This window comes from Lethenteron reissneri, chromosome 11, assembly GCF_015708825.2.
Source record: "Lethenteron reissneri isolate LAM-NWPU_2019-01 chromosome 11, ASM1570882v1, whole genome shotgun sequence".
Lineage (NCBI taxonomy): Eukaryota > Metazoa > Chordata > Hyperoartia > Petromyzontiformes > Petromyzontidae > Lethenteron > Lethenteron reissneri.
Window position 1 is genome coordinate 7,678,884 of NC_083789.1, and position 25,223 is coordinate 7,704,106.

The 25,223-nt window shown below is 48.4% G+C and overlaps 1 protein-coding gene across 3 annotated transcripts; it reads left to right on the forward strand.

Moving 5' to 3' along the window:
- Window positions 1-25,209, forward strand: ERCC2 (ERCC excision repair 2, TFIIH core complex helicase subunit). 3 transcript variants are annotated; one of them, XM_061549987.1, is made up of 23 exons: window positions 1-202; window positions 1,267-1,366; window positions 2,355-2,432; window positions 2,648-2,710; window positions 3,775-3,888; window positions 4,539-4,655; window positions 5,845-5,961; window positions 6,651-6,774; window positions 7,114-7,210; window positions 7,668-7,801; window positions 9,738-9,906; window positions 10,175-10,293; window positions 11,321-11,390; window positions 12,480-12,549; window positions 12,692-12,793; window positions 14,437-14,500; window positions 16,686-16,807; window positions 20,212-20,304; window positions 21,930-22,002; window positions 22,493-22,563; window positions 22,724-22,867; window positions 23,892-24,035; window positions 24,561-25,209. In XM_061549987.1, the coding sequence occupies exons 1-23, from the start codon at window positions 198-200 to the stop codon at window positions 24,651-24,653; spliced, it is 2,283 nt and encodes a 760-aa protein (XP_061405971.1). In that variant the 5' UTR covers window positions 1-197; the 3' UTR covers window positions 24,654-25,209. The 3 variants fall into 3 exon arrangements, 1 of the variants encoding a protein (XP_061405971.1); XR_009755042.1 differs by lacking the exons at window positions 22,724-22,867; window positions 23,892-24,035; window positions 24,561-25,209 and having other exon boundaries at window positions 16,686-16,797; window positions 22,493-22,557; XR_009755043.1 differs by lacking the exons at window positions 11,321-11,390; window positions 16,686-16,807; window positions 20,212-20,304; ... (3 more) ...; window positions 23,892-24,035; window positions 24,561-25,209 and having other exon boundaries at window positions 14,437-14,498.
- Window positions 25,210-25,223: the final 14 nt, after the last annotated feature.

Below are 25,223 nucleotides of genomic sequence, written 5' to 3' on the forward strand. Positions count from 1 at the left end.
TTTCGCGTTTTCGTAACCGCGTCACAAAAATAGTCGTCCCGTGGCGAGACGCTGCGAGGATTTGAACGAGTGGCGGAATTATTTTTAATTAAACAAAAACCTCGACGCGATCTCCTCGTTGTTGGCGTGTTGCGGACAGCTTGACGAGTCGGTTCGGAAGCGAACGAACAGCGGTGGAAACGTGGGCGAAGTCGACGATGAAGTGAGAACGCGAGGACGTTCATTGATTGGTGACCGCGTTTCGTGCCGCTTGTTTCGTTAAAGTATTTGCGTGTTTAGATTCTAACCTCGCTCCCGGTGTTTATCACGGGGTTTGCCAAGTCGACGTGCTCGCAGAGAAACGAATAAACATTTGCGACGCAGGCCCCAACGCGAAGACGGCGGTGGTGGTGGTGTGCGTTTGATGGCCACAATGGGGTTTGTTGATGGTAACGTCGTTGGCGATGTTGTTACTAAATGTTGTTACTAAATGTTGTGAATGAATTTGTTGATGTGGGGTGGGTTGGGGTGTTATGATGATGATGGTGGTGGTGGTTGATTGCTTGCTTGCTACATCACAAACACCGTGAGAGTTTAACGAAGGCCCCAGTGAAGCCTTCAGCCAGCAGTTGCTGATTAGTGGTTACTAAATGATCAACGTTGATGCTTCGTTGATTACAAACGATGATGGTTAACAGTGATGGTGATGACAATCGATGTTGATTATGTCCACGGTGATGGCGTTACGGTATTGTGATAGCGATGTTGATGGTCTGAGGGTGACGATATTAATGTCAGTGGTGATGTTGATGGTGGTGCTAAATGGTGGTGATGTCAAATGTCAAGTAACAAACCAAGGGAGATTACCATCCCATGTTTCAGCTACACAGGGGATCTTTGTATAAATGCACATTAGAGGCTGAGTTGATCTCTGGGAAGATCAGGACTGCTTCAGTTATCACTCGCCACTGATGATATGGCCAGGAATTCGTGTGACTTTGTTGATTTCCCCGCGCTCACGGCTAACAACATCGGTGATGAATATTCTAATCGATCTCTGAGCCTCTCCTAAATCGACCGAGCCTCAAATTAGTTCCTTGTCATCGGCACTGGGGAGACAAAGGCGGTCGGGTGTGGTGTTGGTCACCCACCCCCTCGTGTGCCGTCCCGACCTTAATAGGTGCTTGCTAACTGCAGGAGTCTGTTTTATCCAGACGGGGGTTCTTTGTCTTTGTGTGCATACACATGTCCGTGTGTGTGCGTGCGTGCGTGATATCTGTCACCAAGGCTGGACATAGAGGGGCTGGTCGTGTACTTTCCGTACGAGTTCATCTACCCCGAGCAGTACTCGTACATGCTGGAGCTCAAACGCACGCTGGATGCCAAGGTACCCTCCTCGCCTCGGTATTGCAAAACCATCTGCAGCGTGCTTCCACCATCCAGCAGTGGACAGAGAATGATGACCACAAATGAGGACACACCACCCCGCAATACATTTCGATTTAAAGCTTTCGTGACTGCAGGGATTCATCTTCTTGGTTCTTTCGGTAAAGTCACGTAGAAGGGAAATAATAAAAAATAAAATAAAAATTCTCATGACGTTTCGGCCACAACACAAGCAGCCGTCCTCAGGTGAAGAAACAGAGCTGTCAGAAAGACAGCTCTTCACCTGAGGACGGCTGCTTGTGTTGTGGCCGAAACGTCGTGAGAATTTTTATTTTATTATGTTGTATTATTATTTTATTATTTCCCTTCTACGTGACTTTACCTGAAGGAACCAAGAAGATGAATCCCGCAATACTCTGATCCCTCAACTGGCTCCCAATCCAGTCCAGGTCACCTACAAGAGCGTACTCATTATCTACCAGATTCTTCATGGACTCGCTGCTGCTCATCGCTTCCCTTTCATCATCACACTCTCGTCCCCTCAACGCACTCTCCTATTCTTACGTTCTCAGCTCACTCTACTCCCCTTTATGCCCTCTGCTATCTTTCTCCTATCATCATGATCTACTCCTCTCCAGACACTCCTACCTCTCCCATGTCATCTCACTCTACTGCCCTTTATTCACGTTCCTACCTCTTCCATTCTCGTCTCTTCTCTCCCACAAATATCTGCTTCAGCAACCAATGTTTTCTGCAGAAGCTGCCATGGGGTCAACCTTAGCTCAGCGGGAGGTTCCTGCTTTTCCTACCTCTGTATTCTGGAACTTGTTCCGAGGTGGTAGGCCTCGTTTGCCCTCAAGGCCATATGAAATGAATTCGCGGGTCGTTATCCGGGATGATATTGTTTCCCTGTGAATCCAAATTGTGTTTATGGTGGTGATAGCGATGATGGTGATTGATGGCGATGACTTTGTTGCGTGAACCACCAGGGTCATGGCGTGCTGGAGATGCCTTCGGGCACAGGGAAAACGGTCTCGCTCCTCGCTCTCATCGTCGCATACCAGCGGGTGAGATGCCGACCTGGATAACTGCAATACAACCATGTCAACCTCAATATCACCTGGACAACTGCAACACGACTAGAAAAAAACACAATTCTACTGCAACCAGCCATAATATCACTCCCAACAACCGCACAGCCTGCAGGACTGGTGCCTGTCCGCGGTTGATCTTTATTTCCCCGACTGTGAATGTGTTCCGTGCGTGATTCCGACCTGCCTAGGCATTCCCCAACGAGGTACAGAAGCTTGTGTACTGCTCACGGACGGTGCCCGAGATTGAGAAGGTGAGGTGTGCGGGAATGTGATGGCGTCACGGGCAGACGTGCCACCTCACGCCGCCACGGATGTACTTTTGTATTTAATCTCTCTAAAAAAATTTCTTATTCTAATTTTCATTCCATTTTTGCATTCGGCATTCACGTTGTGAGACTAAGAATCCGTACTAAACTCTCGCAAAGCAGTGAAACACCCCACAATTACGTTTTGAATTTAGAGAATGGCCGATAGAGATTAGAACATATCCACTTTATTTATTGAGGCAATGTGCGGACCCGTTACATCACGTTGTGATGCACGTACACACCGTCAGCATAAACTAAACTGGTTATAAAAAGCAGCGGATAGACAAACGGGGAACGAACCCGCTGCCTCAAACCAGACGGGTCCCCAACGATAGGGGGAAGGGTAACAACATAAGTTATTTTGTTATATACACATTAGGTTGCATCTTATGGCAAAGAAATAGATGTCACATAGAAATCAAACGTGTACAAAAATCGGAGCTTGAATTTGGTCAAATCAAGTGACGAAGCAAAGTTGTGTTGGGGTTTTATTTTTTGTGCAGTCGTTGGGAGACGACTCGGATGAGGACTCTCTCACCTCATGCTACCTTCCTCCTGCTGAAGCAACCCAGGCTTTCTGATGAAGCCACCCCCCCACAGTCAACCGCTCATTTTCCTCTGCTGCCCAAACTAGTCTGGACTTCTCTTCCCCAGACGTCTGAGCTTTCGCCTACCTGTCCCTGTTCAAATTCGGGCTCAAGATGCCTCTGCCTCCCATCTATAAAATGACTATGCCTACTGTTTCTGTGTAGCATCTTGAGATGCGGTCACACTTAGATGATACGTAAATCCCATTAGTATTGTATTGCATTAACTCACATTGGAGAACCCAGTTTAATCGACTTCCGAGCCACCTCTTCTCATTCTCTCTTAATTTTGTCGAACAGAAACAGCCACACGCGACCTTGTGAAGGCTACGATTGATGCTTTAGCCGGGATATTCGGGCAGCCAGCCTCGTATACTCGCTCACTCACCTGTCGTTGACACCTGCCGGCGATGTTTGCAGGTGATTGAGGAGATGAAGAAGCTGGTGGCTTATTACGAGAAACACACAAAAGAGCCCATGAAGTTCCTCGCGCTCTCCCTGAGCTCCCGCAAGAACTTGTGCATTCACCCCGAGGTGAGGGGGGTGGGGGGTGCGGCGTCGCAGGAACCCAAGTGGGACCCTGTCTGGAGCTTTTCCACATGCATTGCTAGTCTCACCAGCCTCAATTTATACACGAATTTTCAGCTTCAATCTATATACAACAACCATCAACCTCAAGCTATCCACAACCACAATCACCAGTCTCAATTCACACACTATCACAGCCAATCGGAGGATTCTTACGACCCCCTGTCCAATATATAGATAATGTACAAGAACAAACGGTATGAACCACAATATCTGATCTCGTCAAGGAGCATAAACCACCAAGCGAACTCTGGTCATCCTCGCAGCAGCTTTTACTTGGCCATCGAACAAAGATGGTCATCGGATCGTGCGATTTCAGATGCGCTTCTGCAGGCCGTCTAGAATGCTCTTCTGATATGAATAAGCCACTGGAGCTATGCACTTTTAAATCTAGATTGAAAACTAATTTTTTTAGAACTGCTTTTTGTGTTTAGTTTGTTGTCCTTCCCCCGCATCTCCGATTAGCACGGTTGGCTATGTACGGCGCGAAATAAATTATACATACATACATGTGTATAATTATCCCCGTTTAAAAATGTCACCATGAGACTGGATCACCCCTCTGATGTGGCGGCCGCCTCTGTTGCCCAATGCAGGTGAGCGCCCTGCGCTTCGGCAAGGAGGTGGACGGCCGCTGCCACTCGCTCACAGCATCGTACGTGCGCAACCGGCACAGCTCCGATGGCAGCGTGCCCGTCTGCTCCTTCTACGAGGTCCGCTTGGCATGTGCGCGTCGGCGATGTTACGACAAGCGATGCGTTACCTCCCCCCCGCTAGCAGTAGGATGAACCTGTAGCTGTTCGGGTTGATTTAGTTACTTAGCGAATGCTTTTACACAACTGGAGCACCTAGAGCACCAGATGCACAAGAAAAAAATATTTAATTAATACATATGTATGTCAGTGTTATATTATGAGTGGATGTCAGCCCACGTAGCCATGCGACAGCTTCCTCCTCCAGCATGTGCAGGCCAACCAGTCCACCGGCACGCTCTGACACACTTTACAGCCGGAGACGATGTGCGCCATGGTCTCCTGCTCCCCGCATTCACACAGTGGGCTGTCACGTAGTACTCCCTATCGACGTATGACGTTTGGATAAATCATTTATCGTTTATTTTTCTTTTGTCTCAAAAGCGTCCAGGGCGTACGTTATAGAATGACCACGAAGGACGATGGTGTCGTACGTCGCGAAAACGAATCCCGATATTTGCCAACGCCTGACGGCCCTCGTTCCTTCAGCTGGGTTGGGGCAGCTGACGAGGCAAACTAGGCGAGGCGTAAGGTTCGTCTTGATGATGGTAGGCCTTGGCTGTTAGGCGTTTACCGCGCCGATAGCCAAAGCCAATGGCGAACATGACTCTGGTAAAGGGCGGTCCCGGCGTCAGCTGTGTTGATGGTTGAGGTGAGGGCCGTTTGACAGCGACCTTGGCCAATGTCGCCTGGCTCTATTATTTGTATTGTTTCTTGTTCTGTCTCGTTTCTACAGTTTTGGTCATTCCCTTAACCTAATCATATCGACATACCAGTTATGTATAATCGGCTTTGACAGCGTAAATAATTTATTCTTACAAGCATTAGGATCAATTATGTACAATTTATGCCAACAATATTGTTGTATATATCTTGGCCAACAGAGCGAATCAATTTCAATCAATGCATCATTACAGCTGTTTGTGATGTCTGGAAGCCACTTTGCTCATATATATCCATCCCTTTTGTTAATCCACTGCTGGATGAGGGGTTCCTCCAATATACAGGATGGCCTTAAGCTTGGTTTTCCGAGGTAGAGCTGCGTTTTCTTGGTAAACTCACGCTCGGTAAACACGCTCCCTGTGTGTGCACACCCAACATCACTGCGCCCTCACGTGCGTTCCCCCGCGTGTGCGCTCCTGCGTCGCAGGACTTCAACACGAATGGGCGCGAGGTGCCGATGCCGCCAGGAATCTACAGCCTGGACGATCTCAAGGAGTACGGGCGACAGAAGCACTGGTGCCCCTACTTCCTTGCCCGCTACACGGTGTGTGGTGCGCACGGTCGTGGTGCTGATGGGCGGCGTGGTGGTGGTACTGGGGGATGATGATAGTGGTGGCGTTAGAGATGTTGATGGTGGTTGTGACGATGATGATCATTATTTTAATGGTGGTGGTGAGTGATGGTGGTAGCTGTGGTCGAGCTGGTGGTTATGATAATGATGGTGAAAGCATTGACAGTGGTGATGGTAGCGGAAATTGTGTTGATGAAGATGATGGTAGTTGTGGTGGAGGTAAAGACCATGGTAATAATGGTGATTTTGCTGATGATGAAGATGATGATGGTGGCGACGGCGGTGTTGGTGATCTTGGTGAAGATATTCATGATGGTTTTGCTCTCAAGTAAAATGCGATCCTATTACTGCTGCCAATCAACGTGGAGCTATTGATGACAACAATGACATTTACCGATACAGTCATTGGAATCGACTCGGCGTACTGTGCCTTGCACGCAGTTGGAAGTGCCACGACTTCAACCAAGCGAGATATCGCCATCAGACTGTTGGGGCAATGACGTTAGCGAGCACCTATTAAGGCTGATGTGGCCCTTGTGGGGGGATTGGTGCGGCCAGCATTGGCGCCCGCCCGGCCGCTTGTGTTTCCCTTGTTGATCGCACGCCAAGACCGGGCACCCGTCGCATGCTCCCACACATCCGCTGTGCTTTCCCGCGTGCAGATCATGCACGCCAACGTGGTGGTGTACAGCTACCACTATCTGCTCGACCCCAAGATAGCCGACCTTGTCTCCAAGGAGATGTCCAAAAAGTCTGTCGTCGTCTTCGACGAGGCCCACAACATCGGTGAGCGATTGTCCAGTGAGACCAAGGTGCAAGCATCTCAGCCACGATCATCGAGTGCTCGAGGGATATATTAACGTCGACGTATTGGTGGGAGGGTTGCGGGCATGCGCACCGCATCAGGGGCAGCTGGCACACGCACCACACGAGCAGCGAAGGTGTGAGCCCTGATCGTTTTTTTTGTCGTAACTGGGTGGTGCTAAGGTTTGTGTTAATGCGTCACCCCACACAAAATATTGGGCCCTTTGTAAGGAAAATGTTTCCTGCCTCTGCCCTAACTCTTTGCGTACAGACGAAGTTATCGTGGGGCTTTTTGAGATTTTAATATTTGATCTTTTTCAGACAACGTGTGCATCGACTCGATGAGCGTGAACATCACACGCCGCACGCTCGACCGGTGCAGCACGAATATCGAGACTCTGCAGACCACGATACAGAAGCAAGTCGATATACACATATGTACATGCGCACACAAAGATCCCCCCTATCGCCTTAATAAACTGTCGGGGAAAGTGTTGTTCGTGAGCACCTATGGAGGACGGCATGGCTCACGAGGGAGTGGGTGGCCATCACAACACCCGGTTGCCTTTGTCTCCCGACTGCTGATGTTTAAACACCGCACCAGAAACAAATTTGAGGCTGAGTCGACCTAGAGGAGGCCCTGGACTGGTTCAGATATTTATCACCGATGTTCTTAGCCGTGAGCACGGGAATCATAAAGACAAAGACGCACACCGATTTAGTGGGGAGTGATAACTGAAGCAGTCCTGGGCTTCCTAGAAACCAATTCGGCCTCCTACTGTGCATATATACAAAGACAAAGCTCCCCCATATAGCCCATGGCGGTCACCTGCCCACTGTCACCGAGCTCCCCACACACGTGTGCCGCCGCCCAGGATCCGGGAGACGGACGCTACGAAGCTGAAGGAGGAGTACCGGCGCCTCGTGGAGGGGCTCAGGGACGCGAGCGTCGCCCGGGAGACGGACGTCCACCTCGCCAACCCCGTGCTGCCCGACGAGGTTCTGCAAGGTGAGGGCACGTCCCATGCCCTCCCCAATTAGCGGTGTCATCAGTATCAGCTTTGTTCCGTAAACTAAACTATTTTTATTTAGACCAGGTATGGCCCACTAAGCTCTTTGGCTCTTTTTCAGAAGCGGCCTGGCCACAAATGATAGCTCAACGAAGTGGCTTGTCATGTATACATTTATAGCAGCCAACTGCTCTAAAATAATTATTATAAATGTGGAGGGAAAAGCTGGAGGGCCTGGAGAAAAATCCATGCGACCACGGGGGGAACATGCAAACTACAAATATACAGGCGTCAGGGTCGGGATCAAACCCACGATCTCCTGTATACCAGGCGAAGTAATTAACATCTTGCCACCGTGGCATCCAGCAGTTCAATCCACTGCTGGATGAAGGCCTCCCCAAGGCGCCACTACCCTCCACGGTCCGGTGATGCAACGAGCCAGCCAGCCAGCCTTTGCTTATCGGAGCCTATTTTGTCACTCCATCTCTACGGGGTGGGCGTCTTCTTTGGCACTTTACTTCCTTGGGCTGCCGCTCCGGTAGTTTTTCTCTGCCACTGACCATCGACTCATCTAATGTTGTGTCCTTCCTTAGCCCCACACTGTATTGTCGTACATAGAGTATGACATTTAGCCCACGTACAATTTCTAATCCAAGTGTTCGTCAATGTAATTCCAAACATGCGTCTCTACATGCTTTTTATTTTTTTACACATTTTTGGGCATTTGTTCCGTCCTTGTCATCCAGTGACCGTGTCTCCGATTCCAAAGACAAAGCAGGTGACATGGACTGACTTACAACGTTCCCCTTGAGACATGCTGGCATGTTGCTCCGTCATTGTTAAATTTAGCCAACATTTCTTCATAATGTAGACGTTTTGACTCGACGGTGACGGCGTTTGCAGTCTCTTTGTTAGTTGTCTAAAATATCCCACGGTCGCGACGAGCGTGAATGTGAGAGAGCACTTGGCGAGGGGCGAAGGGGGCATGTGAAGGGAAGAGGCTCGTAAACAACGCGGAATGCTTTCCAACAGCGGCATTATTTAAAGAACAGTCGGTCGTGTTTACGGCTAGCTACGCACGTGGCATCAAAGGGTTGCGTGGTGTGACGGTGACCCTGATAGACGTCACCCACGTCGCTTTCGTGGCCGAGCTGCTGCCGCCCATGATAAATTATTAACGTGGAGATGGGTGAAGCGACGATGTTTTTATTTTCAGTGTCGTTGAGGGTCCTGCTCCCGTAAGGCAATGTCCAAGTATTTACCCTGGGAAGCCTCGCCACCGAGTCTGCAGACTTTTTCCCCGATGGTCCTGCGTTGGGATGTTGAGCCAATACCTTCAGGGAAAGGAGTAGGCCAAAGCTCGTGCTCATGCGTGTAGATAAAAGGAGTAATCTGCACGGGTAAACACGGAAAATAGGATCAGCTTCCAGCAGCCTCCCCCCTTCCCCCTCCCCCACGTGAATTTGGTAAAGAGGAATTTTTGCTGTATTTGCTCGATCATTCTGCTCTGCTCGATCGACGGCGTCTTCGGCTCCCTCGGCTCCTGCTGCTCCACTCCGCTTTCGCATTGTCACAAAAGGTGGACGACAGGGCGGGTGTGCAAACGAGTTTACATGGAACGTGTCGCTGCTCCAATACCAACGGCTGTCCAGACACGACTGATGAGTGTCAGTTTAAAGAGTTTAAACATTAGCGGTGTCTTTTGGTCTGAATTAACCAGAATGGGCTTGTTGGGGATATGTGGAAGTTGTGTTGTTTTTGTTGCAGCTACAAATGTGTTGTTGGGAGTGTTTACAGCACTGTGGGCAGCAGAGGGCAGCGCAGCAAAAACCGCTGCTGTGCCATACCTCCGTGCTCCCACATCGATTGCTCCGCCCGCCTTCATTCCTCTCTCTCTCTCTCTACACGTGCCGCGTTCGCCCCTTCCCGACGCAGAGGCGGTGCCTGGCAACATCCGGAACGCGGAGCACTTTGTGTCGTTCCTTAAACGCTTCGTGGAGTACCTCAAGTCGCGTCTGCGCGTCACGCACGTGCTGTCCGAGAGCACCCCCGCCTTCCTCAAGGAGACCTACGACCGCATCTGCATCGACCGCAAGCCCCTGCGGTGCGGCGCACTCACCACGTTTGCCAGTGCTGAGGAGGGGCCTGCTCGGCCAGTCCGTCCTGTGTCTTCTGTTACCGCATCCCGGCCTTATGGCTTTACCCTCCCCACTCTTGTGTTCCTTGTAACCTCTCCCGTCTCTCCTCTCTCTCCTCTCTCCTTCTCTCCTCTCCCTTCTCTCCCCTTTCCCCCCTCTCCCCCTCCTCTCCCCTCTCTCATCTCCCCTCTCGTCTCCTCTCTCTTCTCCCCTTCTCGCATCCCCGTGCTGTAGGTTCTGCTCAGAGCGGCTGCGCTCGCTCCTCCGCACGCTGGAAATCGCCGACATTGCAGATTTCTCTCCGCTCACGCTCGTCTGCAACTTCGCCACCCTTGTCAGCACCTACACCAATGGTGGGCCTCGCGCAGCAATTGCTCTCATCACGGTCACTCTTGTAGAGATGGGGGAAGTTGTGTTGCTGTTAGGGACTTGCTCTATATCGGAAACCGGTCAAATATTTTCAAGGATTCCCCATCATTTGGAGAGACAAAAGCGGCACTAAAAGGACCCACAAAGGGTGATCTTACTCGGTTATCACCTTCGTCAGGACGTACACCAAAGTTGAGATTAATTTATAGTGCACATCAACAACCCTTTTGTGATCAATCTCCTGCGGGATGAGGGCCTCCCCCACTCCAGTGCGGGTGGTCATACTTCACGCTGGTCAGTGCGGCTTTGTGAAGGCAGCATGTAGAGGTGTTCCTCGGTAATTAAAATAATCCACGTGTCATCTTAACATTTAAACGCCTGTGTAAAATGTTTCATCTGAACAAATCATTCGGAATGTGGCCGACCTGGTCAGATCTCAGAAGCTAAGCAGGTTTGAGCTTGGTCAATGCTTGGATGGGTGCCCACCATGCACGCCAGGTTGTCATAGGCGGCTGTAGGACGGTGTTACGTGGAAGTCGGCAGATTGGCAGTGCAGCAAAATCCATTGGTGTACTGTACTTCTATACCCCCAAATCTGTGCTCCCTGCCTTCACCAACATAACCCTCACTATCAATGCAGCGTGGGGGAGGCCCTCATTCAGCGGTGAACTGACCAAAGGGCTGTTACATTTGCACTCGTGTACATGTAAAATGGTACACAATTGGCCACCTTTATACGAATCAATCTTGGGCCTTGTAACCCGATATTTGTTCTGTACTGAATGAAATAGGGGTTCTGTATTGGATGGGCCATGGTAAGCATACCTGTAAATTCTAACAATTACACCCTGCTATTTATTCTGAACCGAGCCAATTCATTCCAGCGGACTTAGACCAAATTAGAACGTCTTTTGCAGCTCAATAACAAAACAGACGGTGGTATTATTGACGGCGGTCACGAGGACATTGCGGGCAAGCGGATCAATGTTGAACGATTCTCTTTTGCCCCAGGGTTCACGCTGATAATCGAGCCGTTTGAGGACAAAACCCCCACCATCCTCAACCCCATTTTGCGCTTAAGGTAGAGAGCGCAGCCTACAGAGACGCACCTACTCACACGCAGCACAACTCTTAACTCACGTGGATCCATCCTCATGCCACCCTCGCCCCACCGGAGGCTTTGCAAAGGTAAATTTGTCCGCGTGTCTGCCGACCAGCGACTGGAGTGGAAGGAAGTGCCTCTTTGGGTTTAGAGTGCAAACTGAGCCTTGTAGAAGGTGCAGGAAAAATCAGAAACTGTCCGTCCATACGGTAAATGACACCAGGGCTTCCGTGAACGTGACCCCCCACATCACCACTGCTGTACGATGTATGTATGTCGAACTTATTTTGCACTTTACGTAGCCAGACGTGCTAATCCGAGGTGCGGTGGAAGGACAAATAAACTTAACACAAAAAGCAGTTCCAAAGAAATGAGTTGAACACGTCGATAGAGGTCCCTGGTTGGCCACTATTTGGCTGGTCGTGCGAGCTGTCAGTTTCTTTGACACGTCGGATAATCGATTCCAGAGGTGTGCGATGCCAGTGCCATGGTGAGGGGTGGGCTGGGGTGGGGAGGAGTCGTGTGAGCATGGCAGGCGCCCCGGGCGCCCTTCCCAGTGAGGGGGGGGGGCACCACTGCCCGAATGTGCAGCCCAATTGTTGGAATTGAAGCAAGCCTGAGGGGGTGGGGGGGCGGCGGTGGGGGGTGCTCGGGCGCGAGTATGGCACCTTGCTCCGGGCGTCAACATGTTTCACTCTGGCTCAGTCTGCTGCCTGGTCACCCGGCATGCGCCCCATCTCATTAGATCTTGGAGGCAGTTGGGCCTCGATCGCGCTTGCACGCACGGCCTGCATGGTAGCGACATTGTCCGTTGCGGGGCTTAGTTGTCATCAGAGGGCAGTGCAGAAAAATCCATTGTTATACTGTAATATGACCCAACGTCTACGCTGCCCACCTTCGCCAACCTGGACTGACCAGTGTGGTGGAGTATGACCAAAAACCCCCCACGATTCGCGCTGCGTGTGGAGGTCCTCGCGCTGCCGTGGACTCACAACGGTGCACGACGGTAGACAGAGAGGATTGCGACGGCGTGAACGAGTGTCGTGTTTTTTTGCCCCGCCCCGTCAGCTGCATGGACGCGTCGATTGCGATTAAGCCGGTCTTCAGCCGCTTCCAGACCGTCATCATAACCTCGGGGGTGAGTCATCCACGCTCCCTTCCCCCCCCACTTGCTCACCCGGTCGCAGAATATAAACCCCATTTATATCCGAATTGTATCGTTTTATTTGTTCGAAAAATCACAATTTTTTTTTTATGTCTTCTCTTCCTTTCCTGTGCAGACGCTGTCTCCCCTGGACATGTATCCCAAAATCCTTGACTTCCGTCCGGTTACCGTGGCATCCTTCACCATGACCTTGGCCAGGACCTGCCTGTGCCCCATAGTGAGTGTTTTACCGTGCGCGGTGGTGAACATCTCTCTGGTGGCAGAATCGGCCTCGTCGACAGTGACTAGGCGCCACAGTGGCGAGATGTTAACTACCTCGCCTGGAATACAGAGGGTCGTGGGTGTGATCCCAACCCTGACGATGCCTGTATACTTGGAGTTTGCATGTACTCCCTATGGTCGCATGGATTTTTCTCCAGGCCCTCCGGTTTTTCCCTCCACATTTAGAAACATGCATTTAGAGTAGTTGGCTGCTATAAATGTATTCATGATGAGCCACTTCGTTGAGCTATCATTTGTGGCCAGGTCGCTTCTGAAAAAAACTATATAGCTTAGTGGGCCATACCTGGTAAAATTAAATAAAAATTTGTTTAGTTTAGACTGAACTGTTTTACTGTCGGTGACCCCACCACCACCCGTAAACGGGGCTCCACCTGCAGCCTCGCGGGACACGAGCTCTGCTGAATCGGTTTCACACTGGACAAGGGAGATATTGAAACACAGGGGGCACGGGAATATGGGGACAAGAGCGATACGGGGAGACATACAGACTCGGGGACACGGGGCATTGGAGACACGGAAACATGCAGGTACGGAGCCATGCATGGGCTCCACTGAATCGTTTTCTCACTGAACGAGGGAGACCGGGAGACACTGGACCAAGTCGTTACGTGGCCAGCAAGGCCAGATGGGGCCTCCAGGATAACCAAAAGGAAGTGGCGTAGCTATGGAATGTGTAGGTGGTGTAATTACACTCTGCCTGGAGGGACCCAGGTGTAATTGCCAGTCGATGAAGAGGGGGGAAATTGGATGGGGGGGGGGGGGGAGTGGGCCCAGACCAACCATGCTACTGCCCAAACTGTGAAGGCAGACAAGTGTAGACTATGGTGCATACTTTAGAGGAGGGTTTTCCTATATTACCTTCCTGCATGCAGGACTGATAGCACTGAACACTGCAGACGATCGTGCCGTGTGGAGAAGCGGCGGGAAGTGCACAGAATCAAATCACCTTGGTGCTCGGAACATGAACTTGCCAACAATGCCACGGCAAATGTCGGTCCCATCCAATACGTCAGCACTGCCCACCTTAATAATCATTGCACAATGGAAATGCTGTTTTTTTGGGAACTAGAGGTTAATTTATGAAATAATATTTTATGTTCAATCGGTTTCCACATCATTTCTGATGAGCATTGACTTTTAGCCGTACGGTAAACAAAAATGTGACGATATTCACACACACAGCCTCGCATCGGCACAATCACAATAGTCGTATGTGGAGAAATTCACCCGTGATACATCGCAGGGCCGTGAGCGATGGTGACAGCTTGGTGGGGTGGGGGGGGAAGGTTTTCATCCAGTAGTGGATTGATCATGGGTGCTGATGCCAACGATGGTGAACACACGCTTCACGGCGGTGGCACATCAGACGGGTGCCTTGTTGTTGACATTCTCACTAAATTGTGGTCTGGCGATGAAGGAATTTCTATTCAGATCTCTCACAGCAAAGCAATGCATCGCACACCATGTGTCAGACAGAGAATGACATCACAGATCCACTTCTGAAACCACTTTGTTTTGTGGGCGGGTGCCCGCCTCAGGAGGTCATGACCTTACGTGAGCGCCATGATACCGTTTCAGATTGTCGCGCGCGGGAACGACCAGGTGACCATGAGCTCAAAGTTCGAGACAAGGGAAGATATCGGTGAGGAATTCTTTGAGGTCACGGCAGCCGCGATCAGTTGGCTGTCACAAAGATACGATTCAACGGCATGGCTACGTACCAGTTAAAATAAATATATAGACCTCAAAGGTCATGAATAAAATAGCATTAACTTGTTGTTTTCTTGGCAATTTAAAGAAGGAATCTTTATTTTGACAGCCAGGCTTTGTTTATAATATATGCGCACATAGAATATGTACATGTCTAGCCCTTTCGGGCAGTCCATTTCGAGATGAGGTCCCCTTCTACGCTTGTGTGAGTTGTGGGGGTTGTTTGACCATACTTCACCACACTGATCAGTGCAGGTTGGTGAAGGTGGGGAGCATAGCAAGTACAGTACAGCATTGTATTTTGCTACATTGCCAGCCACGTTGCTGCAGAGCTCACGTAGCCCCTTTAGAAATGGTCTCCACCTTCATTATTAACGCTGAATTATAGCGGGAGATTATGCAGTGGGCTGTTAAACCAATGGCCCTTCATAAAAGCTGTAATCAGTAAGAGGGATTGGCTGACTCGTAGTTTGAGATTGCACTTTTACAGTTTGGTACCGTGAAAATGCCGCGGCATTTGAAGTTGACGGATAATATTGCCGGGCGGCGGTGGCGGACGCCCGTAGTCCAGCGCCGTGGAGGCGAGGGTTGGAAGATCGCGCAAATGTTGCGAAACTCCCTTCCCTTGGGCGTTGATGTGCTATATAATGGCTTTGCACGAGAATGGGGTTCAGAAAAGTGCGGACTAATAGAATCTGTCCCTCTCATATGGGATAGTGTGTTGCCCTCTCGAATGCGTGGGTTTTCTGCGGGTACTCTGGTTTCCTTCCACTATATAAACACTCATTAATTAGCAGAAAACTGCGGAGATTGGGCAATTGTTGGCCGACGGCTCACCACCTGGCTGCCTTCCAGTTCGTCTGTGGTTCCTGCCCAGCGATTGTGAAATGTAGTTTGCATGAAATATAAAGAACTAAACGTCTTTTTGAATGAATGTACGAATAGGCGCAATAGCATCGACTTCTCATTTTTGTGACACATGGCACATGTAGACCTCTGGCAGGAAATATTGCACCACATTAGCAATGGTACCGGCAGATAGTATTAATGTATAGGAATGTATTTAGAAAATAATTCAATTACTCATTAAGTATCAGTACAATTCAAATTAACAGCATTTTGTTACTGCCAGGGGAAAGGATGGTCTTAACGAATTGAAGAAACTGACTTTTTTCAGGAAAGTTTGAGGTTTACATTAAATATGCTGGAGACGGTAGAGGTTGGGTTGGGTGGTGAGTGATGTGAGCCGGAGTGAAGAGTCATCAACATTTTAATTCTTCAAAAGTCTTATTGATCGCTGTATGTATGTTGAAGTTCTTTTGCACTGTACTTAGTCAACTGTGCTATTTGGAGGTGCGGAAATACATATTTTACGTCTATATTTTTAAGATATCAATAACCGTTAAGACCAATGTAATGTTTGCTAGGTTGTCATAAAATATACAGTCAATTATAAATACCTTTATTATGCATGTGGAAGTACATGTTTATTTTTTCAAGTATATATATTTTTTTACCCTTTCCAATTAATGCTAAGGAGTTTATGCGTTAGCTCTGTCCGACTGTCTTGTGATGGGGGCACGGGGCTGGGGGCACTAACTCTCGCAAAGATGATCTGATTTTAACCAAACTGGATTAACGTTGTTTTGCTTTTATTCAAGAACTTGCCTTATGACAAACCGGCCAAGTTAATAAATGGGTTGCCCCAAAATTGGAGACACAAACCAGAGCGAAAAGGACTCCCCTTCGCCGGCTGTGACGTGGCGTTCAAAATTCTTCGCGCCTCCTCTTCCCCTCTTCATTGCGCATGACGTCATGCGCATGACGTCATGCTCATGACGTCATGCTCATGACGTCATGCTCATGACGTCACACTGTCTCGTCATGCGGCTCGAAACGTAACGCCATACTGCGAATTCAAATACTTTAGAAGACAAACAAATTCACGTTTTTGAAAGCGTTACAGAGGCTCCTTGCGCACGCACGAAGTTTCTTGGTTTTATTATTTTATTATTTCCATTCTACGTGACTTTACCGAAAGAACCAAGAAGATGAATCCCTGCAGTCACGAAAGCTTTAAATCGAAATTTCACAAATTGTCTTGACTTCGCTGGCAGCGGTGATCAGGAACTACGGGAACCTGCTGCTGGAGATGACGTGCGTGGTGCCCGACGGGGTCGTGTGCTTCTTCACGAGCTACCACTACATGGAGTCCATCGTGGCCGCCTGGTACGAGCAGGTGAGAGACGCACACGGGAGGGACCGCGGCACGTGCACACACACACACATATATACACACACACATATATACAAAGACAAAGATCCCCCGTATAGCCTTAACAGACTGTAGGGGCAAGTGCTGTTAGCGAGCACCTATGAAGGCCGGCATGGCACACGAGGGGGTGGGTGGCCAACACCACGCCCGACCGCCTTTGTCTCCCCAGTGGCGATGTTTACACACCGCACCAGGTACTCATTTAAGGCTGAGTCGACCTAGGGGAGGCCCAGGACCGGTTCATACAGACAGCACCTATGAAGGCGGGCACGGCAGACGAGGGGGTGGGTGACCAAGGGGAGGCCCAGGATGGATTCAGATAATCGTCACTGGTGTTGGCCCTGAGCGGGAATCGAACTCCGGTTGCCGGGTCTTTAGCGCAGTGCGCTAACCACTGCACTACCGCTCCCTACGCGCACAAATATGTAGTGAGTGACTTCCAAGACACGTCGTGTAGAAGGGTTCTTATTTATTCTCACACTTTAAGCACAACACTGGGCGATGCATCTGTGTAACGTTTTACGTAGCTACGCATAGCCGACCCTTCTACACAACCCCATCGTCGACGTCCAACTGCACAGCTGTCTGACTAGCGCAGCGACGGTGACGATGAGAGCCTTGCAGAAGATCGGCCACGTGGCCGAAAGACGAAGAGAGATGACAGCGAGCAGCGACGCAGCCAGGAGCCAGGACCCGCAACAGCACCGAACCTCTGGTTCAGTCCCCCTTATATACACCCCAGCACGGCAAGCCCCGCCTCCAGCCACGCCCCCTTCCAGAACCTTCCAACAGGTTTCCGGAGCTTCCCGATTGACTCCGCCTTTCACTTTCACCCCAGATACGCCCGCCTCATAATGAGACATGACTTAACATGCCCATAACCGCGATTACCCCTTCAGGCCGACAGGTGGTACCCTGTCATTACACACACACACACACTCGTCAGACAACACGGCATGATAAAGGGCCCTCGCCCACAATCCAACTTGGTTTGTTCTAATTGCATGGAGAATAATTTTAAGTGAAAGTGTTTGAATTACCAGATAAGACACACATGACCCTCGTCACATCCAATACAGAACCCTTATCTGGTTAAACGGCCTTGGCTTGGTTCGTAGAAAGTTGGCCCCTGTTAGAACACGAGTGTGCATGTACAGCACTCTTTTTCTTAATCCACTGCTGGATGAGAGCCTTCCCACTTGGTCCAAGTTACGAGGGTTATTGGACCATACGTCAACATACTGGTCAGTGCAGGTTGGTGATGCAGGGTAACTTAGATGTAGGAGCATAGTATAGTTCAACAACGGATTTATCTGCAAAGCCTCTATTGCCCAGGTAGCCCAGCAGCAGCCAATGACAGTGGTTATCCATCCAAGCACTGTCCAGGCTCAAGCCTATTTAGCTTCTGTGGTCTGATGAGTTCGCACAGTCAGGCTGATTTTATCATGTGAACAAAAACAGACAATTTGGTGATATAACATGTGGCTGATGGGCTTGCCAGAGCACCAAGTTGATTGCTTGATACAGCAAATCTGGCTGTGACGGTCCCACCTGATGACAGAGACTTGTGTTGCCTCCGAAACGTCGTGATTTTTATTATTTTATTTTTATTAATTTTTATTTCATTTTTTACCTACGTGACTTTACTGAAAAAACTAAGAGTATGCTGAAGATGAGTTTGATGTTGTGTTCCAGATGCCTCGTTTAGACAAGTTTCCCAAACGTAGCAAGGTTAATAGGTTCAGCCCGGTAAGCATTGACCGCATTAGAAAATCATTGCAATTTTAATTTGTTCTTTAACTCATTTCAGCCAGTCCCAGCTGGGAGAACTAAACACATAAACATTACTGCACGTGCCCGACACGTGATAACTTTCTATTTACCGAGGACAAAGGAAAGCCATGTCGACTCGAGTAAGAGAGCCCAAGTGAATGGACTGTGATGTCAACTGGGTCCATTCCCTGGCGCGATGCCCTGTCGACCGTTAAATAAAACAAACCAAGTTTATGAATGCAGCTTTAATGGATCTTCCCCGCTGTCTTAATATACATTCAATTACAACAGTTTGTAGTCCTGTAAGTGGGCTAGCTGCATGCTGTAAAGCTGTAAAGCGTGCAACTCACAATATAAAGATATTAAAAAAAACTCTTGACTTACGTACTATGGAAGGAGGGCCATTGCCCGACATTTCGTCGCCTGTTATATACTTTTATGGCAGTGTTATTGATGAACACGTCGAGTTTTTAGTTGTCTGCTTGTGCACTACTGCCAACGTAGCAGCATTACCAAGTCATTTGACCAAATCAACCGCAACACGCCCGATCTCTTGAGATCTCGGAAGCTCAGCAGATTGGAGCCTGGATAGTTATTGGATGGGTGACCACCATGCACACGGATTATTTGGGTTATGGGACTACGTGGTGGCAAGCATAAGGGAGTGCAGTAACATTCATTGTTGTACTTTACATCTCTGCTTCTATATTTGTGCTCCCCACCTCCACCAAACCCGCACTTAACCAACTGGTGAAGTGTGGTCAAACAAGCGGCACGACTTTGGGATTTCCTCCTCCAGCAGTGGATTAACAAAACCGGGCCGTGTGCGTGTGTATGCATTGTGTACGCATGCAACGACTCAACTTTGGCATGCCTGAAGCCGAGTGCCGCTATTGCCACTCGTAAACGCGCTTCCTTGTTTACGGGCAAGGCTAATTGAGCCAAGAGACGCAGCCGATGTGAGCGTGGTTATTTACGGCGCTATTTGAGTGCTGCCTCGCATAGACTTAAAAAAACATTCACCATTGTTTGAGCTCGTGGTTATAGGATGGGAGGAATGTATTAATTTTGATTATTAGTTACTATAATCCTCGTGATTTTCCGGAGCAGTAACTCACCAAATTGTATTCATTGGCATTGTGCCATACCGTGCAGCTCTTCCACTCTTCCCTGGAGCCTTCCACTGCTCACTTCCTCTGTGACTCCGTGTTTGTACAGTGTCTTGAGATATGGTTACATTTAAATTGTCATCAGCTATGCTGTATCCACTGCTGGCTGAAGGCTTCCCCAAGTCATTCTCATCTATCATGCTCTCACATTGCAACAATCAGTCCGATTCTTGCACACAAGCTAATCTCATCGCCCTATCTCCATGTTGATTATCCTCTTGGGCACGTTCCATCCTTGGACTTCCACTCTTCCAGCAGCGGATTTGACAAAGGGGCTGTGAGTTTACGAATGTAAATCACTGAGCAAAGCCAACAGTGTCACAGAATTCAAATTAACGGTGTGTGTGTGTTCTGTGTAGTAGCTGTGGGGTGGGGGAGGGCTTGCCTTTTGATTTTCTTGATTTATACTTTCGGTTTTTACGCCAGGGGATCTTGGAAAATATCCAGCGGAACAAACTGATCTTCATTGAAACGCAGGACGGAGCCGAGACGAGCGTGGCGCTCGAGAAGTACCACGAGGTTCGTGTCGCCGTGACGGACCTGACGACTGGCAGGTTTTGTTTGCCCTATGTTCAAATGTCCAACACCCGTTGTTGAAACTTGATGCCCTTCTAACACTGGCACGTCCGAGTCGAGCAAGCGCGGGGGGTCCTCGCGCAATGGGGACATTTGCCCACTGGCTGTTTGTCATGCCGGGTCATTGCCAAGCATCAAACTCTGGCCTCACAAGACATCTGAATCTGGCTCGAGGCGACGCAGGGTCTGGCGTGGGGAGAATCAATTTTGTTAAATGCATTTGAAGTCAGCTGCACGGCTTGGTTGCCTCATTGGAAAAACAACCTGGCACCTTTAGGGGTCATGCCGGGATAGCTTAGCATAGCCCTGGCTTGGCTGTATAGTGGAAAAATAGGTACTGAAGGCGACATTCACAGCTCGATGGTACTGTGAAGTACCACATTGTTTTCATTAAATCTCAGTGTTGACGTATTGGCAGTAACATAATTTATTTTGCCAGCGTTGAGACTCCAAGTGTGCTCCGAGGGTGGAGGGAGACTTGGGTCAACAAACCATAAACACGTAATACAAACAATACATTTTCAGCGATAGCCTGATATCCCAATGTATATGAACAAAATTTAAATAATTTCTTCAATTGGACACATTGTCTGATGAGCGTTATGATAATTAAGTAAAATGTGTTTCCTGCTGGAAGGGTAAGGCTTACACCAATCGAAACATCTCCGGTGTACGTCTCGGCAAACATTGCGATGGTGGTCTTATACTGTCATACAGCTGATGTAGATACAGAGCAAAAACCACAATTTCACATTCAGGTGGTCAAGCGAAGGCGGCGGTGCCTCGCCACAACCACGCTGATGAAACTCTAATTTTGCCCATTTTTAAATCCTTTATATTAACTTCGCTTGCGTGCTTGCTTGCTTGCTTGCGACCGTGCAAATCTTTCAGTCGTTTTTTAACCCACTTCCCGTGATCCAATCGAGCTGACATTTTGCACACAGACTCGTTGTGCGAGACAATTAATGTTTGTGAAAATTTTTTTCCAAAATTTTACACTGTTCAGGGAAAACAAATTAAATATTTAATTACCAATTGCTTAATACTGGCAGACAATCATCTGACCCATAGGTGGCAGCCATCTCAAGCCAGAGGACGAGAGGACTCTAGCCGCCACGCATATAAAGGATTTATAGTGAAAAACTTTGTTTTTACGGGTTATACTTATTATCAGTGTACTGCTCGATGAGGGTCCCCTCGCCCTGTGTGGGTCATGGGGGTTATTTGACCATGCTTCACCAAGCTGGTCAGTGAGGGCGGGGGAGCATAAACGTGAGATCATAGGAGGTACAAGACAACCATGGGGTTTTCTGCATTGCCACCTACCGATTAGCATGGTTAGCTACATACGGTACCGAAATAAGTTCCTACATACATATCGAAAAGAAAAATCTCAATTTGCTTGGAGCTACAACAAAATATGACTCGGTATATTCAAACCTAAAAACACCACTTCCAGAGGAGACCCTAATGTGAATAAACTCATCACCTGTGTGTGGGCAGTATTGGCAATGGAGCACAGCGTTTTCCATGAAGTCATTTGCACGCCCACCCTGTCCTCCTGTCAGGCTTGTGAAAACGGAAGAGGAGCCGTGCTTCTATCAGTTGCCAGAGGCAAGGTGTCCGAGGGCATCGACTTTGGTGAGGTTTACAAAAAGAATGCAATCTAATCCTCCAACTCAGCCTGCGAGGGTTTCTCGGGGACGATGATGCTGTTTGGAAGGGCAAAATTTTACAGCGTCATTACGTTTTATATTCACTCGAGAGGTTAAATTTCGATTTAAAGCTTTCGTGACTGCAGGGATTCATCTTCTTGGTTCTTTCGGTAAAGTCACGTAGAATGGAAATAATAAAATAAAACAGGTGAAGACCAGGTCTGTCTCCCTGACAGACTTGGTCTTCACCTGAGGACGGCTGCTTGCTTTGTGGCCGAAACGTCGTGAGAATTATTTAATTAGGTTTTATTTTATTATTTCCATTCTGCATGACTTTACCGAAAGAACCAAGAAGATGACTCGAGAGGTTTTTGAGATGCAGAGTGTGGGAAGGGCTGACAGAAACAAATGGCTTTACCGAGGAGAAATGTAGACACGACTGAATGCCGAAACCTTTTGCAAATCACTTCCCACAGTTCACCACTACGGGCGGGCGGTGATCATGTTTGGAATCCCGTACGTGTACACGCAGAGCAGAATTCTCAAGGTAACGAACACTGGGCACAAACAGTCGGTTCATGTTCAGTTACACAACTACTTTATATACTGTTATATTAGGCAACAGGGTGGCAGCACACTGGTAACACTTGTGCAGAAACGTTTTTGCGAACCCGAAGCGAGCGTGTGGTGCCTGGTCTGGACTTCAGGCGCGGCTCGAGTTCCTGCGGGATCATTACCAGATCCGGGAGAACGACTTCCTGACATTCGATGCCATGCGGCATGCTGCACAGTGCGTGGGGCGTGCAATCCGTGGCAAGACCGACTATGGCGTCATGGTGTTTGCAGATAAGGTGGGCTGCTTCCCCCCCACCCCTGTGATCACAAGTGATGTTTTTTTTTACTTTCCAACCAAAGTTAAAATCTTTCTGCATTAGCTCTGCCCGGGAGGGGACGACAACACAAACTCTCATAACGATGGTCAAATACAGCATTTCCTCGATATTCGCGAGGGATACATGCCGGAGAGGATCGTGAATAGCAAATTTTGCAGATGATATTGGCCAATGAAAACTTTATGGAATTATCTTAAATACATGAGCTATTAAATACGTGAAAATTATCACTATCTTACTACTTTCTTGCATCGTATTCCATCACTTTTTCTCTCGATGCAATCGTGTAGAGTTCCAAATGCAACTCACAGGTTGCCAAAATCGTGGAGAGAAAGTTTGTGACTAATGAGGGAACCACTGTATACCAAACTCTAATATACAATGTTGGGGACCTAATCCATTTAAAACCAAACAAATTGATAAAAGGGTTATATCATTGTGTTTGGCTACGATTACCTTTTTGTTATGGCATGGAGCTAATATTAGACTGCCGTTAACTGTTGGGCAATCCATGGGCAATTACCCTGGTTGCAGATTAACCGTGTTTATGAATTATTTTTCCCACACTGGTTTATTAGTCGATTCTCACTCGGTGGTCCATAACTCAGTTCCCACATGACCACAAACCTGTCGCCAAGTCAATAAAGTACTTTAAGCAATACAGATGACAGCCTAAGTCTTCACCCCCAATCCACACAGCTAAACATTAAATACATGCCAAGAGCCTAATTTACATGTATTGCATCATCCATATTTTAGTTTTACCTGGGTCACCCCTCCCACCCACCCTTACCACAGGAAACTCAAAAGTTGATTTAAGCTAAATTTCCATCATGTTTGTTGGGCTGGTCTCCTCTGTTGGCATCCTGGTAAGCAAGCGATTTCAAAGAGTGGCCGCATCAATGGCATTGGCCGAAATTACCCCTCGACTGTAGCTCCATATTAACTCGTTGATTCCCTGTCCTGACTGCGGGTGAGCCAGCGCTATTCGCGAGCGGACAAACGAGGGAAATTGCCGCGCTGGATCCAAGAGCACATCACGGATGCGAACCTGAACCTCACCATCGACGAGGCGCTGCAGGTCACCAAGCATTTCCTGCGCCTCATGGCTCAGCCCTTCAGACGGGTAACGCACAACCACACTAACGTCGTGCATCTCGATAACCCTCCTAATTCGTCAGTGCAGCACCAGTTCAGCTGTGCGGTCGCTTCTCTCGTTTTCCCGGGTTGTGCTTCGCAGTGGGAATTTCGTCTGGAAACGGTACCTTGTCGACTGCATGCTTAGGGAGTAAAACGATGGACATAGTGTTCAATAGAACAGCATGTGTCAGTGCTGATGTGTTCTTCATGTACCACCGAGAATTTCGTTTTTCTCGATCAGCCTCTGCCAAATAGGCAGATGCTCTGCTATGACTGACTTTGTCACGTCACCAAATCCCACAAATGAAGAGCACATGGATGTGCTTTTATGCAAGTTACAAACGGCGAGAGGGTTTAATTTGTGAGAGCATGGCGGCATGCCCCGTTGAATTGGCACATTGCATTTTTTTTTACGTGTTCCCACAACTTCCCCAGAGCACCACAAGTGTATTGTGCCCGGCACTAGCCGTGTAAACAGTTTGTCTCTTCTCCCCATGTCTTCCTTGTGCAGGAGGACCAGCTTGGACTGTCTCTCTTAACCCTGGAGCAACTACAGTCTGAAGATATGCTGCGCAAGATCGAGCAAATCGCACACCAGCTATGAGAATGCAGTGGACAACCACAAGGAGTGGGATGCGAAATATTGTTTGCCACTCAACGGTTTTGGCTGGGCACCACTGTAACCATGTGATTTTGCCTGTCATGGATCAGTCGTGCATTTGCCTCCCTGCCCAACCACCATTGGTACCATTAAACACGTGGTGCTGCAAATAATGGCAGTTCGGTACCGTTTGACCATCGTTGATCAGAGTAAATGGTTCATCTGCTCATTAGAAATGCATGCTATGCAAGTGCATTTGGAAGGAATTTCACTGTAACAGCAAATCCACAAATGTCTTTTTTAAAATAAAATTACAGCACTTGGACATAGGCATACAATTTTTCTATTGAATTTACAGTCTGAATACGTTGTGTAAATGTCCAAAGTTTTATTTTAACATTCATATTTTCTATACTGTAGTTTATTTTCTATTATATTTTTACACTCTTAGGACAATACTTTAAAGCCTGTTGTATATTTAAAGTAGTTGACAAATTTGAAAGGTGAACACCAACGCAGAGAGTGTGTGTATATGTAAGCAAATAATATGGAAATGTGACAAACAAGAATTAA

Excerpts from the sequence above, each read along its gene's own strand:
- ERCC2 (XM_061549987.1), top strand. Across the intron at positions 9,907-10,174 it reads ATCGACCGCAAGCCCCTGCG|GTTCTGCTCAGAGCGGCTGC; the intron begins GTGCGGCGCACT and ends CCCGTGCTGTAG. Across the intron at positions 24,036-24,560 it reads TGGCTCAGCCCTTCAGACGG|GAGGACCAGCTTGGACTGTC; the intron begins GTAACGCACAAC and ends TTCCTTGTGCAG.